Source organism: Larus michahellis, chromosome 7, assembly GCF_964199755.1.
Source record: "Larus michahellis chromosome 7, bLarMic1.1, whole genome shotgun sequence".
NCBI classification, from domain to species: Eukaryota; Metazoa; Chordata; class Aves; order Charadriiformes; family Laridae; genus Larus; species Larus michahellis.
The window spans coordinates 39,110,036-39,126,527 of NC_133902.1; the positions used below are offsets into that span (position 1 = coordinate 39,110,036).

Genomic DNA, 16,492 nt, shown 5'->3' on the forward strand with positions numbered 1-16,492 from the left:
GGGACTTTAGATGCTCTCTGAGGCATTCATCATGTTGCATTGTCTCTGTGAATTTGGATAGGAATAGCGTGGCTGTTTGAAAATACTTTGATGATGTTATTGATGTCTGTCTGCGTGATCTTTTCAGATCTGCTGCTGTTTCTATCAGCTTTTCCATGGGTTCCTGCAGTGACCCAGTGAGGCTGAGATTATTGACAAAGCATAAATGAATAGTCTGTACAGTGGTGAACACAGCTTTCTGTAACCTTCTGTCAGTAGACATCTAGTTTATTTTTTAGGTAACAGCTGAGCGTTATGTCCCCATGAACTCTCCTCATCATTTCTATGTAGTGATTTTTGTGTTGGCCCATTGCAGCGTTTTCGTGAACTTCTACAAGCTGCAGCATTTCAAAGAGCAGCTTAAGCTGCCCACCACCAAAGGAAAGAATTTGTAAGCTTTGCCATAGGGTACTATGGTTTGATGGGAGAAAATGGGATAATCATTTCCCTGCCTCTCCCCTGATGGGCATACCGTAATGTTTTTTTGCTACAAATGCTTGACACCTGAGGCATAGATTCTTCTTTTATTGTGCAATGTAAGTGCCTAACAGGCTACATTTCAGTACATGTATGCATATAACTATTCTTCAGCAAAACAGTTCTGTGTATTGCACACCTGCCCTTGTAAATGGAAAGGAAACAAAACAGTAAGGTATATGAGAATATCATCTAGAGAAACGCTCTCTTTGTTTCTACCCTGACAAAGATGCATTTCTGACAGAGCAATTCTGGCTCCGGTGCCACTCAGTGATTGCTTATCTTTGTTCCTTTTTGTCCTTTTTTCTTTTCCTCTCCTCACAGGCCTGTTATAATAACCCTTAGTGTACTTGCTGGAAAAGGTTTTTCCTGTGTTTTTCCTGTGTTGAAGGTTGTTTAGGCCTGTAAGGACAAAAGGGATATAGAGCTTTACCACACTGCGGCGAACACTTCAAGAGTAATCCAAAAGGTCAGAAAGACTCGATTGTGATTAAGTGTAAGTCTTCAGAAGATTTTAGTGTAGAGACTTGGCATACCTTTATAAAAATGTGCTCACTTAAATTCTGCAGGGTTTTGTGAGATGGGGCGGGGGGGGGGAAGTTAGAGCAGAAGATAGATTGTATCCTAGCAAACTAGGACTTCGGGTGGTGCAAAAGACAGGTGTTTGGTGACCAAAGACAAGTGTTTAAGAAGAATCTGTTTCTTTAGCGGACAAAATTGCTTTGATTTTTATCCTGTGGTTATCAAAAGGTCTTAGGACTTTTGACATTATTTAATGTATTATTATGTGTGCTGTGTCTGGATATATTTGCTCCCAGCTCATATTTATGTCTATCACTTTTGGGGAGTTTACAGTGCTTTCTTACTATGGATGATTGGGGCTGCTACTGAAAATGATGTTCCAGCTTCTCCTCTTATGCAGGCTCTAGCACTTGTGCTAGCTCATGATCAGCTAAATTAAAAAGCTGATTTGGCTGCAAGCTAACTGTGTTCCATGTTAATTTTTCAATTGTCTTGTCTGCACAGCTGTAGGAGCACAAATGAAAGCTTGAGGAGACTTGGTGTGGCAGATTGTGCACTCCAGTCATGATGCTGCGTTGTAAGCATCTTAGAGTGTGTGATTCTGAGGATCCTGAGGGATTGCTGCTGCCAAAACAAGATAATCCAACTTCACTTTCACTGCCCTTCTTGTTTCTGCCTGTTTGCTTACAGTCTTTGCTATCTGACCTCAAGGTGGACTGTTTTAACTCATGAATCTTACAAAAAAACTTATTCAGAAAAGAAAAAAAAGACTAGTTTTTTTCCCAGGCTGGTGGGTTGAATCTGCTCACTGTATAACCAGCTAGGTCATGGTGCAGCCATGCTGGACATCTCGGGATTGTCTCTTCCCACGGTAGCAAGCTAGTAGATTGTCTCAGTTGTTTTATCTTAGCCCTTTAAACTGGTTCTCTGGCTGTGCCAAACTCAAAGCCTAAAAGGCTTTAGCTGTACAGTATAGGTTTTATTCCTTTACTACTTCTGATGTGTTTTTGCTTTTTATTAATGTGAGCTGAATATGGTAAAATGCTAGCAGTGTTCTGAAATACTTCACATGTATTACTACCAGTATGAATTTTAATGAACGTGCTCTGGAAAAGACACTAGAAAAATCTGAAGAGAAGCAGCGCTATACTAGTATCGAGTCTGTTATGATAGCTTTCTATTACAACAGAAATTTAAGCTAATGTGTTTCCATTCTATATCTGATGTTGTACAGGTTTATGATGAATGAAAAGCCGGACGTGATGCCTGGCTCTTGCTCTGTCCCGCACCTAGGGTACATGCCCTCCCTACGTGACTGAGTCTTTGTGGCTTTAACGAGAACTGAGCCTGAGCAAAGCTACTGTTAATCAAAAGTCATGCAAATTAATTTGCTAAGTAATGCAAGTGTTAAGCACACCCACCAATAAAATAATGTCATAGGCAACAACTTCACATTTTTTGCAGGTTGAATAGGTTGGCTACTTTCCTATAGCTGAAATTATGATTTCTTTCCTGTGAATATGTGTGCTCATGGTAATCAGTCTGACTGAAGCAGAATACAAGTCTAAACTTTTGTTTTTCTGCCTTCAGATACCTTTCAAGAAAATTGTTTAATTTAACACGGTATTTTATTTTGCAGTAACTTATTTTCATTTCCTTAAGCCATTTGTTTATTGCTTATTAAAAGGCAATCTGTTTAAAAACTTGAAATGCACTCCATCTTCATCAGTAGAGCTTTCTCCCATAACTCTCTGCCAGCATCATTAAGCTCCATTAAAATCATTCTAGTTAGAATAAGTCTTCAGAACAACTGAAAATGGATGCAGAAGAGATTTTGATTAGTACATGATGTAGTGTGTGAATGTGTCTGTAAACCATTCTATTCTGTTCTGTTCTGTTTGAAAAGCATGGGTTTGGTTGTGGTTGACGTCCTCTTACAGGTTCGTGTGTAGCTGTTGGGGAAAATGCTTGTGCTGTTAAACAAAAGTCTGTGTCAGGACTGTTCCTTGAAGGATAACAAATTATATCCACAAGCACCGGAAAATTGTCTGCTAGATTACCTTGTATCTGTGCTAATCCCTGATGATGTAGACAGTAAGAGCCCACTGATTGTGCCGGGGTTGATTGCAGCTGAGTAAGAAATTGCTGTGCTACTGCTTCTGTTGACTTCTGCTTGGTCCTCCCTCCCAAACACACACAAGCTTCTTGTACCAAGCTTTGAGGCAGCGAGAGCTGCTCAGTTGGTGCATTAGGAGCCTGGTATGGAAAATGGTGAAAATAGCGCAGAATTAGTCCCTCTAGTGATGGAAGAGGATATTCCCCCGGTGCCCTGCATAGGTTTCCCCTCTTCTCAGTTTCAAATGAGTACAAAATACAGAGAACCTGGGTAGGGTACTCTTATCCTATTGTGCAGGGAAGAAATGTAAGAAAGAAATATCATAAGAACTGAAAAAGGTACAGAGGTGCTGAGGTTCTGGGAAGTTCACCCTTTACTCTAGTTTAGTCTTGTATGTGCAAAAGGGAAGAGAGAGGAGCAGATGGGCGCTGGAGAGCTTACCTCTCAAATGTACGAGCATTTGAAGTTGTGTGGTGGGAACTGTGTCTTGGTTCAGTAATGTGAAATAATTAGAGAAACTGATTTTAATCTAAACACCAGTGGGGCTGCTGCTTATTGTGCTGTGCTTCCAGCCATCTCATGGGTCTCATAAATGTACACCAAGGTGTGGGAAGAATTGTTCGATGTTCTTTTGTTTTGCTCAAATAGCCTGAACATGATCCAGGGAAAACAAGCATGTTGTCAGGCTCTGAAAAAGAGCAAGATGGCATCAGAAGAGTATTTGATTTTCAGAATTAGCTGCTGCGTACTCCTATTAAGCCTCATTAGACTGCTTGATCTCTAGGAGTTTGCCCAATTAGTTTGGTGTTGTGCATGCCTGCCTACCTTCTCAGTCTGCATGCAGCTGCTTTTTTTGTTTTTTAGTAAGGATAACTTTACTTTTAAAGTATCCTTGACATCTTTACACATTTTAAAACGTTTTAGCAGAACAATTAAAGCTTTTAAGACTTGTGTCCCAAGAACAGCCTTGTCTGTGTAACTTCTGCTTCCTTGAATAGCCTCCTTTCATTTCAAGGGTTAGTTCATAGTAAGCAGTTGTCATCTATTTGAGCTTGTTCCTAAGCAGTTGTAAAATATATTCAAAGCCCGTTTCCTTACATGAATTTTGTATAGCTTAGCTGTTCCCATTGGCTCAAGCATGACGCCTGAGGTCAGATATTATTCCAGTATGCCAGTGACTCTTCCAGGAAACTAATGAAAGCATATATAGAACAAAAAACCCAAAGAATTGCTGATTAACCAGAACACCAATAAAGAGTAAAGATGTCTGTGTAATGTCGAACACTTCCTATTTTGGTAGGTCAGACGAGTACCAGGTTCCAGTGGTCACCTCCATAAAACAGAAGATGGGGACTGGGAATGGAGTGATGATGAAATGGATGAGAAGAGTGAGGAAGGCAAAGCTGCTGTTTCTCAGGAAAAGGTAAGTTTTGTTTGTGCCAAGACATTTACACTCTGCAAGATATTCTGTCTGATGTCAATTGTTAATATTTCTAGATCTTTAATGTGTAAACTGCATAGCTCATCTCTCACTGCCATTTGTTTTCCAGTCACGAAGAGTAAAAGAGGAGGAGAACACAGAGGTAAAAATGTCTTTATCAATTTTTTTTTTCTTCCAAGTGTTAGAGTGAAGGGATTTCTTTTTCATTTCTGTTATTAAAAATGTGAATTAAGGCGGAGGTGTTGTTCTGCAGCCTTGTATGGCAAGTAGTTGTGAGGATAGAGCTGTATGTGGCTGGGCCTGTAACAATTAACTTGAGCACACACTAGATAAAATGGATAGGAAATTCAAAGTCACTTTATGTTTGTGCCCAGGAGAATTGGTTAAAATAGGTAATTTGTCTGTTTTTAATGAATCTTCATAATTGGATCACACTAATTGCTGTCTTTTTGTCGGAGTAATGATTGCTGTTTTGGAGTAGCCAGAAGATCTCCAAATAATTTTTCATTCTTAGGATTTGTATCACGACATGTAGCTTGTAATTAAAATGCTTCATCCCATATACAGTACAATAGTTCAGTACTGTGGCATATCACATTAATTCAGAGGAATAAAATATCATATTGAGTTTCATGGCCCTGTGCTGAGAGTGTGGGAAGCATCGCTGCTATAAATAATTGCTTAATAGCATTACTGGCTTACAGCCAAAGTGCTCTTTTAAAAATGTCTATTCCTTGGGTGAGTGACCCTTGCCACTTCACCTGCAATTTTAGATTCTCTGATTTTCATTGGTGTCATAGAAATCTTCTAAAAGACTAACAGCTTCCTGCCAGGTTTCTTCCCGTTAGCTCCTGTGATGACCTCAGTCTTTCCGTTGCAGAGCTAGTTTACATAGCACTTCAGCATCTGAGATGTCTTATGTAAGTTGAGTACAGAAAAAAAACACGTCAACAAAACTTTCACCAGACAGTCTCTTTATGTCTTACAAATTGAGAGTTCTACAGTTTGTGACTTAGTTTGTACAGGTAACTCTTTTGTTATGAGTTGTTTAGCTTATGAAGGATAAAAAAGCTTCTGCTTGAAGTCTTCTGCTGATTTTTGTTTTCCTAAATGCTCCAGAAGATGACTTGGAACTGAGACTAGTGCAGCTTGTCATCGTTGGTGTGTGCCTGTTCATCTGTTGGCAGCACATTTCTATACACTGAAATAACAGGTCTGTTGAAGAAAATAATAGTAGTAGTTACATGAATGGAAGGAACTTACTGAAGCAGAAAAAAATCTAGTCCCCTTTTAGTGATTTAATAATTTTCCGACTATTCATTAAGTTTTAAAAATACACAGATAATAAGATACAGGTCTTGTGTAACACTTTTTTTTTTTTTAAAGTAGCTTTGATGTGAAAAACCGTTGGAAAACAATCAAATGCGATTTGTGGTGCAAGTCTTTATTTTTGGAGGACTTGACTGTAACCTTTGAACAGGCTTCTGTCAGTGGTGACAATGTGCCCAGTTGGGTATGAAACCATAGTGGGGTAGAGGACCCCGAGGTACTCTGTATTTAGGATACACGTTTGCTTGAGGCTTCATATAAATGTTAGTTGAGGTCTGGGGAGGGTATTATAGTGTGAGGGAGGAGTGATAGTGTGAAAGATATCTGTATTCCTGATTTTTCTCCGTGAAAGACACTCTCCGAGTTGTGATGCCTGCTTTGACATGCTACTAGTTCTTTGCAGATGGGTAGATGCAAGACTTCTTTAACAACCAAAGCTGTTACACAAAAATCATGTGAGTAGTAGCTTGGTGTTCTCACTGCGTGCGTATTATTTAATAGGTTATTAGAGCTTTGATGCAAGGTGGATTAAAAGCTCTTACACTCAGTGCTTTATGCAGGCCTTACCATTTGTATCTCTGTAATTGAAATATGGCAGTTTTACTGGTATCAGCTGTATTTTAGACTGTGTTACTGAAAGTTTTTAAAAGGTTTTTCAGTTAGAGATGTGTAAAATATTCTGTGTTAACTTCAAACAGTTAACATGGCAAGTATTTGGGGATTTTTTTTTTCCTTTGGCATCCATTATAAGACTTTTTGCTTTTTTCTTTAATAGTCTCAGCCTGCTGTTAGTGACGAATATAGTGAAGTTCCATGTGCGGTGAATCTTGTTTTAAGATTAAGGTAAGAGATTTTTCTGTTTATTTTAGCATTCCTTTTTAGTTGGCCGTATTATTCTTGATCTCCCTCATTACTTCCATAATATTAACATAAAATAAGCGTTAGCTTCTTTAATCTCCCAGTATGACCAGTATGAATAGTGTTTCTGTGACTAATTGCTGTCTTTTAATTGCTTACTGAAATAGTGTAAAATGAAAAGCAGAATATGAATGTGTCTTCAGGCCAAGTGTACCCTTCATTAAGTATTTTCTTTCTTTTTTTTTCCTTGCAATGCAGGATCACAGTGAGAGATTTTTAATGAGTTTCTTTCACACTTCAGCAGTCAGCCTCTGACAGAAATAAACCATAGCTGTATTACAAGTTGCCTACTCAAAACATTTTTCACTGGCAAGTTTGATCAGCCACTGTGGAGAAGTGACAGATATTTTAGAGAATGGATACAAATATGTTGTCTGACTTAAATTCATGCATAGTTAAAATGAGTCAGATTACCTTTAATTAAAATCAGTTTATAACTAAGATTTGAATTGTTTAATTATGTGGTCTAGTTCTTGGATAAAAGTATTTTTTCATAAGAAGCTTTGATAACTTTTTATATATTTAGAGCCATTTTCCTTAAATGGTCAACTTAGTTAAAAAACTTACTGCCGCTCACTTTAAAATTTGTTTACATCTAGTCTGCAGTGACGTGATATCTATCAGAGGCTGTAAACTCTTAATTATTGCTATGGGGAAAAGTTAAATGTTATGGGGTTTTTATGCTAGCAAAAAGATAAAAAGTCCAATGGAGAAATATTTACAAAATTGCAACCAGTGTGTTAGAAACAAATAGCAGATTTATGCATAACAAGTAGCTTTAAAACAGTAGCATCAAAAACTGATAGTAATAAAAAAAAAAAAAAATCTAACAGAATGAGTACCAGCTTCCAAAATCTCTTATCTTCCATTTTCTTCAACTGCTTCTCTAGTGACAGCTGCAAAAAATTATATGGCTGCCAAAGGTTGTTTACTGAAGGGAGGAGTAATAAATTTTATTGTGGGGAGAGAAAAGACTTAGAGATTATTTGGATTTGGTTTAGTTGTCCAATTTACATAACTGCCCAGTTATGCTATCAATATTCTTTTTCATCTCTCTGCTGCCAGACAGGTAGATGAAACCGTTTACAAAACAGAGCAGTTTATAGTGCTACGTGGATGTACTAGTGAGGTGCGCTGGGTATTTTTACATTACAATGAAACCTATAGAGTGATTAGCGTCTACCCAGTTACTTGCAGTGTCGGCATATCCGCAGGGCAAACATTTTAGTCCTGCAAGTACAGTGAAATGTCAGGGATTATGCTTTGTTTTCTGCAGCTCTTAAGCCAGAAGTGAAGAAAGATTGATCCTAGGAGACTTGAGTTTCCCAACTCTTATTTGCACAATGAACTTTTGTTCTTGTTAAGAATCCTCTTAATTGATGGGTGAGAAATTCTCTTCCTTTCCCCTCACTAAAAGCAAGTCTGTAGCAACTAGATTAATGTGTTACAATTATGAAGGTTTAGATGGTTATTGGTAGAGAGGGAAGAAACAATAATTTCAATTTTAGGAACCAGAAAGGTTTCCTTTAAACAAAACAAAGTAGTCTTGAACAGCAGATATACTCTGGTGCGTGTGAACACTATTGGCAATGTCTTGGAAAAAAACTAAAATCAATGCATAGTTTTGCAGAGTGAATTTTGTTAATTTAAGCTGACCGACTTTGGAGGGAAGAATGCTCTGCGGTGCACGCTCCCGTCCCCGTGTGAGCTCTGGCTGTGTCCTGCCTCAGTGGTAGGAGGTGGGCTGTTACGCATCTTTGCACCGTGTGTCTGGGTTTCCTTCTGATGGAAACCTGAGCATGTGAGTAGGGTCAGAGCTAGCACATGGTAAGTGTGTGTGTGCATGGTTGGGGGGAATATAGGAGTGCAAGGTATACTGAGCAGCACTTTTCCTTTAGTTGAGACTTTGCAAAGTGCGTGTCTGTGAACGAGGGCTACAAGCACCCTATACTTCTGCCGAGTGGTGTAGATTCAGAGTTAGTACTTAAGCGTTTCTTCATATTTGTGACTTTAAAGGCAAGAGTTATTTGTTTACGGAACATTCACAGAAATTCGAGGCAGCCACTGGCTGGCTGCTATAGACGTTGTGTTTAGCAAGGTCCCTCGTTGTGCTTCCCCTCCACTGTTGACCCCGGGAGGGGAACAGCTGAGGCTGCTGTGAGCATGGCAGAGCTGTGCAGTCTGATGAATACTTGTCAAGAATTATATTCGAATGTCTTGTTCTTTGCTAAGTTAACAGAAACCTTACTTGGGGAAAGGAGATGATGATTATTTGTTAACTTCTAAGAAAATACTTATGTTTCTTCCACAATCAGATTACCTGTGGGGAGTTATCTCAGCTCATTCTCCAGTCAGTGTCAAGTATCTGTCAGTATATTCTGTTAAAATCTTTGGCCTGTACTTCTAGGGACACCAATAGCAGCCCTGATCTGGCAGTGAGTGGTTGTACCTGAGAGTAGAGGACTCCTGCGTCCTGCATTTTTTGGGTCTAGGTCTAGCTGCAGTGAGCAAATTCAGAAAACCCAGCTCTGGAGAAGTGGTGACTATGGTAACAGTATAGTGCTGCTTTATGGGCATAGGATTAGGAGTCTCCCTCCCCAGCCCTAGAGAGTCTTGGTGCTTGGACCTTACCTTAAACAAAGGCCAGAGTAGGTTTGAGGCTGGCATTCCAGTGAAGCATTGACAAGCTTGTACCAGACCCGGTAACCTAAGTGACGAGTTACAGAGATGCTGTTTTGTGAGGACAGTAGTGTTCAGAATATCAAAGTGTTAGTGCTTGAACGGTTGCTGTAATCTGTTCTGCACTAATTCAACTGTTTTTTCTGTTTTGTTAGCAGAAGGCCAGTTGTATGGGGTTCCTTCATAAAAGTCTGAAAAATAAATTACATCCTGTATCATAGAATGTAAACCTGGAGGCCCTCAGTCACTCACGGTCAGTCCTGGGTGACGCAGGAAGCCACCTTCTGCATTCCAGCCTGTATGGACAGGACAGTATGCAGCTGTCCTTAGGCTGGGAGCATTGCAGGGTGAATGAGCTTACACTTAAGGCAGCTGTATATGGAGAAAGAAAGAGCCCCTAACTGCTCTCTTTTGTTGTAATTAACTTACTGAGTAAACATTTTTTGACCATCTGAAAGTAAAAATACTGCTAGTTTAGTTTTGGCATTTGTAGTGAATAAAAGTGGTGTAGATGACTGGCTTTGTGTCACGCAGCATTCCTTTGGGGTTGTAAGGTAGTAAACAGCTAATATCCTCACAGGGGCTTCTGCATTTATGCACTTCCACTGCAGATTTTAAACTATTCTGTTGATGTCTTTTGATAAATTGATCATTAACTCATATAGCTGATGGAGACTTGAGCACATCAGAGAATTTTTATGGGATTTGTTAAAATGAACCATAAGTTATGAACCATATTATTATGGAGCAAGTTAGCTACAGTATGAGGGCAGAAACAATTTCCTGTGATGCTTCATCTACTGCTATTATATAGCTCTTAAAGTATGGCTTGATATTCAGATAAACATTGTGAACATTAGATGCCAGACTTGAAGACTCAAAGCTCAGTATATCATCTAAAATGTTGGAAACTTTTTCTTTTAAAATAATTCACTTGAGGCAATCAAATTATATAAACTGCAGTAGTTTGAGTTCAGAACACACTGGTTTTAGATGCTGAGAATTACTGTTTAAAAAAAATCAGTACTGATGTGGGTAAAAATGTAAATACCGGCAAAATATGAGAGGAATGAATTGACTCATGGAGAGGATGAGAGGGTAAGGGAAGTAAACACATCAAGAGAAGGATCAGGAAGGTCTCACCTCTTCGTTGCTTTCCTTTCGCATCCCCAGAGAGGGGCCATGTGATAAGGTGACAGCAAAAGGTGAGCATCTCAGATGAGAATGAGCCCTGTCTGTGTCATGGAGGCTGGCTGGACTAGCACCTGAGGGGAGAAGGCATTTCCCCAGGGTCCTGAGGCAAGAAGGGATGGTGGAGAGAAAACTCTGATGGCACTTGCCATATACTAAACCATAGAATGGTTTGTGTTGAAAGGGACCTTTAAAGGTCATCTACTCCAACCTCCCCTGCAGTAAGCAGGGACTAGATCAGGTTGCTTGGAGCCCCATCCAACCTGACCTTGAATGTTTCCAGAGATGGGGTACTGTTCCAGTGTTTCACCACCCTCATTGTAAAAAATTTCTTCCTTACATCTAGTCTAAATCCACCCTCTTTTAGTTTAAAACCATTACTCCTTGTCCTATCGCAACAGGCCCTGCTAAAAGTTTGTCCCCATCTTTCTTATAAAGCCCCCTTTAGGTACTGAAAGGCCACAATAAGGTCTCCCTGGAGTCTTTTCTTCTCCAGGCTGAACAAGCCCAACTGTCTCAGCTTGTCCTCATAGGAGAGGTGCTCCATCCCTCTGATCGTTTTTGTGGCCCTCCTCGGGACCCACTCCAACAAGTCCATGTCCTTCCTGTGCTGAGGACTCCGGAGCTGGATGCAGTACTCCAGGTGGAGTTTCAGGAGAACGGAGTAGAGGGGCAGAATCACCTTCCACTTCTTCTGTTGCAGCCTGGAATATGTTTGGCATTTAGAGCCTGACGGGTAGAAATATGAGTCTTGGGAGTGTGGGCCAAAAGGTTTGAAGAGTAGTGCATGGAGATTTGGGCCTAAGATGATGGGCAACCTTCAACAGGAGCAAGGGCAGGGCAGAGGGGGAAGTAAGTGCTCCTCTGGCTTCGGTTTTTTCCTCTTTTATAATGAGGCTATGCTACACCAAAACCCATAAAATTTTAGATGATAGTTTGCATTTTTTTCCTAGTGGTATGTTCCGAAAAAGGTTCATAGTACCCATAAAAATTACCTTCCCAAAGGAGGAATTCTGGCAGAAGAATGAATGTGTTTCAGTAATTCTTTTACTGGATGGTCAGATTCTGTTATTTTTCCCAAGCAGAGCAGAGTTGGACTCATTCAGTAATTGAGTAGGGAATGCCAGATTAACACCAGACTCTGTTTAGTGCAAATTCCTTGTTGTGGATGAGAAGCACAACTCGCACTCTGAAATAATCTTTAAAGAATCCCATGGCACTCTTTATACAAGTGCTGGTATTTAACTCTGTTAGCCTGGACGGTTTCCAACTTCAGTATCTGATTTTTCTGTCCTTTACTTGTATTTATTACCTTTTTGGTTTAGTAGTTTTCTCTGTGTGTCTAACTTGTAAAAATATTGCCTACTGTCAGAGCTGCTTCTTCAGTTGGAGGTGGCAATTTCCAATTTATTTCTCTCTTTTCCGCTGTTGTGTCTTGGAGTATGTTGCCCCAGAAGTGAAATTAGCAGAAGTGTGTTTTAGATAATTCCATGCAAAGCTTTTGAAAGGCTCTGGTATTAAATACTTAATATAGTCCATTATTATTTTAAAGCTCAAGTTTAATTAAGAGACTGTGCTTGAATTTTGCAATGAATTGAAAATGCTGGTTCTCAGTTGTTGCTTGATCTGTTGCCATGGCGTGTAACTATGACCCGGACTGACCGAGTGATCGTTCTGTTGAAATGTACTGATGCTTCTGTATCCTCAGTCTCATTGAGGAAGAGGAATTTGAGAGTGGGGAGGAGTGAAATCCTGTAATCCAGATTTTCTCCTGTGAGGCTGTGCTCACTGTGTGTCTTGGCAGTGGGCCCTCGCAGGAGCTCTGCAAACAGGGGTTTAAGGCAATTGTCTGCGATTTAGTGCTTGGTCGGGACTGTTCATACCACCAGGGAAAGGTGGAAAGGGGGTGGGGAGGAATTACCACCCTTGATTTGAAATTTCCAGTCCAACCACAAAGTTGTTACAGTTGCAGATTTGAGAAGGTCACTGTCAGAGGGTTTGACTATTTAGATTAATAACAGAGACATTTCATGTTAAATTAGGAGACTTGTTAATGGTTAATAGGTAAGAATTGCAAATTATCTGAAGCAATCTAAGATGGTTAAATTAGCTCCTATGACAGGAAGATAATTTACTGACGGTAATTTGGAATGTCCCAGGACCTAATTTAATACAGTTCCTGCACACTAGATGAATTAAGGCTGGGGAAGAACAAAAGGGGTAAATGGAAAATTTTTACTTGATGCACTGGCAAATGGGATTCTTCTGCTATATTATTGCATATCTTACTGAAAATAGTGTGTAGGGAAAACGCTAAGGCAGAATTGTATGTAATGGCACTCCAGTTGTGTTATTTACAGATAAAAGTTTGTGCGTGTCTGTGTTTCCTACAAAAACATTTCTTCAGCTAATATAGCTGGTTTACCACACTTGGAAACCGTGTGTTTTCTGATCCTTTCTGAGGAATCTGTCTTCTGGGGAGCTGGACAGACAGATACAATTCAGAATGACAAGTCAAAGGTGTAGCTAGCAGCAGACAGTTGCCTGTGCCATGCTACAGCAGGAGAGTCATTAGGATTTAAGTGAAATATGATTTCCTCCATGTGCCAGAAGATCGAGGATGAGATAGCACTCGCTAGTCTGAGCTGAAGCTCAAGTGCTGATCTTACCGCTTTCATGTAGGCCTGCTTTTTTGACCTCTTTCTTACAAAATTCATTACATATAAAGTTACAGAAAGGCTGAAGGTACCTAGTAGACCTACTCCTGTGTTATTAATGTTTAAGTTTGAGGCTTAGATTTTTTTTAGGAGAAACAAACTCCAGTGAACAAGCAAACCCCAAAATCTATTCTGGCTAGAGGCAGAATGAGCCTGATAATTGGCTCAGTACCATAACCCGTAATTCTCAGTTCTCTCTCTTTTCTTTGTTCTCGGTTTTTTGTTATCTTAAAAAAATGTCTATCATTCCAATCTCTGTTGTAAGGAGTGGGGATGATGTGTATACTTCACCAAGGGCAGTTATTTCTCATAATTTTTGCTATTTAGAATGGCTTCTGTTCTCCAATGTATTTAATGACGAAATCCACAAGCTTCCAGCAGAGTGGTAGATTTACAACTGGAAAGTAACAAAACTTCTCTATAAGCTGGGAATTGATCCAGTAACAAGCATCATAAACAAAACCATTTGTGGAATTCTTGAAATAAATGTACCTGTGATTATATTTTATTTTGCCATCACTTCTAAGGTTTGCCCTGGGAATAAGGGAGGTGCGGGACATGGTTACTGAACTGAATTGTATTTTCACAGCATGGAGACTTGATTTAAATAACCTGTTTAATCATGATTAAATCATGACTGAAATCAGTAAGGAGGAACCCTTGATTAAGCTATTGATTCTAATCCTGTTTTCCTTTTGTACCTCTATTATTTCTTTCAAAGCTTGCTCTTTTAAAATAGTAAATTATGCATTTCGTACTCACTACTTAAGGATGTTTTTATGCCTTGCTGTATTTTTTATTGAAAAGAAATTGAACATTTAAAAATTTATTTTAATTATGACCAAAATAATCCTGGATGCAATTGCTACACCGTCACTTACTTAATAGAGAACTGGTATATTTGTTTATCAAAAAAACTTTTCTATATAAAGTTGATAATTATTGAGCCAAGGAATCAATATATTGTTACTGCTTATTAAATTTAGGGTATCAAGAAGATTTGAATGTCTAAATATTTAGATGGCAAGGAATTAGCCATTTAGCCTGCATAGCTGTGGTTGTAAATGAAGCAGACAATTGCATTTGGGGGTGTTGCTGACACTGAAATTTTAAAATCGCTAGAGGTACTTTTTTATTCCGTTATGACTTTTTATTGTGTTATTTACAAAAGACAGAACAAAAGAGGGGAAACAAAAGGACAAAGAAACCCGATCTTTTGTCTTGATTTTACAAATGAAATCACTTTTCTAGAGCTCTCTTCTGAAGTACCCCTAGCCTCCTGGCAATGATCTGCCTTTCGCACTTTCCGATTTAAAGAACTGAAATCTTGCTTCAAGCATTTTGGCCATTTTACAATGCTGTACTGGAGAACTTGTCACTGGACTAACAGGTTATAATCTCTCTTGTGCACCAGGCATGCAGAAGCATACAAAGTAAGCCTTTGTGTGTTTAATCTGTTAGTTACTGTGCCACCTCTCATCAGCCAGGCAGATGGTGCATCGCTTCAGTCACACAGAGATTACAGGTTTGACTTCCTTAAACTGTGCAATGGTCAATAATTTTTGGTATCAAGAAATACAGAGATCTTTCACAGACATACTCGGAGGGGGTAATTTAAACTATTGGCATATCCAAGAAAGGCAACTATAACCACAGCATGCTGTAATGTTTAACAAAGTGGTCAGATTATGTGCGTGGCAATTGTCCTCTCTGTTATTGAAATGCTCTCACTGATGACTTCAGTGTGATTGTTTTTGAACGTTATTGATTTCATCTGTACTTAACTCCACTTTTTTCTAGGAACAAGTCAGTTTTAGATCACTTCTGGTTTTGACCAAGTATGGAGATTTTACCACATTAATAAATTCTCAGTGTAACTGCGTAGTGCCCTTCATTGTATTTCAAGTACTTGTTAAAAATACTGATGCTTTTCACAAGTTAAATCTTTACCACTGTTTTCTAAAAAAACTCCTGTGCTAATTCAGGAATAATTTTAGGGAAAACTGATGATTAATATGGCCCTTTCTGCAGCAACAAAACTGGTAGCTCTTTGTCTAAGTTGTTTCCACCTGCCGATATATGAGAGCAGGTAGGAAGTGTGAGCCTCAAAAAAGATGATGCAAGTGAATACTGCTTTTCACTGCCTATGCAGAGAAATGGGTCACTGAGAATTGAGGTAAAAAAAAACAACTCCAGAGTTTGCTGTTTGAATTGGCTGGGAATGAATGTAACAAGGAAAAAAGTTGGAAGGGTTGATAACATTCTTTTCATTTGGCTTCAGTAGCTGCGGAAACAGAGAAGAGCCTATTTAAAAGTATGTTTAGGTATAGATATATCTAAAATGTCTCTAGTTCTAACATATTTTTCTCAAGGAATGATGACTTGGGGCTGTAAACCAGTGGATGGAGCGGATGGCTTAATGTTCCGATGTTACTCTATAATGATAAACATGGTTTTGCAGAATTGCCCGTTGATACTTGCGTGTATCAGCTAATTTTCTTGTGTTTCTTCTACAACACAACTTGTGCATTTTCTTAGTTTTATTATCATATCCCATCCATTTTTACTAGATTGGAAGCGTTCTATTTTCTATTAAGTCTTAAGCAACTTGGGACTGGTCAGCTATGGGTTGAACTGTTGTAAAGTCCTTTCCTGCTGGAGGAGCTGTGGGCTGCCCTGGAGCTGTGGACAGTTGATCTAATTGTGTCTGTAACAATTCACTCGGCTGCTTTTTGTGAGGTACGCCTGCCTTTTGTATTGTAGATGGCATACAAATAGTAGATCTTCAACAGCTGTTTCATTCCAACAGCTTAACAGCCAAATGACAGTGTCTCATTGGGCCATTGGCTGTTTTTCAGTCTTGAAAGCATCATTTGGCTGTGTTTGGCCGTTAGTATTACTGCTACCTCTTGAAGTACAGTGATTAACAAGTGGGCCCTGCATCATTTCAGGGATCTGCTTTTTACCTAAGAACATGTGAAAATTAAATGGTAGTGACAGTGTTTTGTACATTTAACTTTTGGGTCCTAAAACTTAATCTTGAACCATCATCAGCTTCTTTCT

At 39.2% G+C, this 16,492-nt stretch overlaps 1 protein-coding gene across 3 annotated transcripts in view; it reads left to right on the top strand.

Moving 5' to 3' along the window:
• Nucleotides 1–16,492, top strand: part of STK39 (serine/threonine kinase 39) — a 102,548-nt gene that overhangs the window by 54,010 nt on the left and 32,046 nt on the right. For all 3 annotated transcript variants that reach the window (XM_074594035.1, XM_074594036.1, XM_074594034.1), the window contains exons 11-13: nt 4,455–4,577; nt 4,705–4,737; nt 6,700–6,767. In XM_074594035.1, coding sequence (XP_074450136.1) covers nt 4,455–4,577; nt 4,705–4,737; nt 6,700–6,767 — 224 coding nt within the window. The remainder of the gene's footprint in view (nt 1–4,454; nt 4,578–4,704; nt 4,738–6,699; nt 6,768–16,492) is intronic.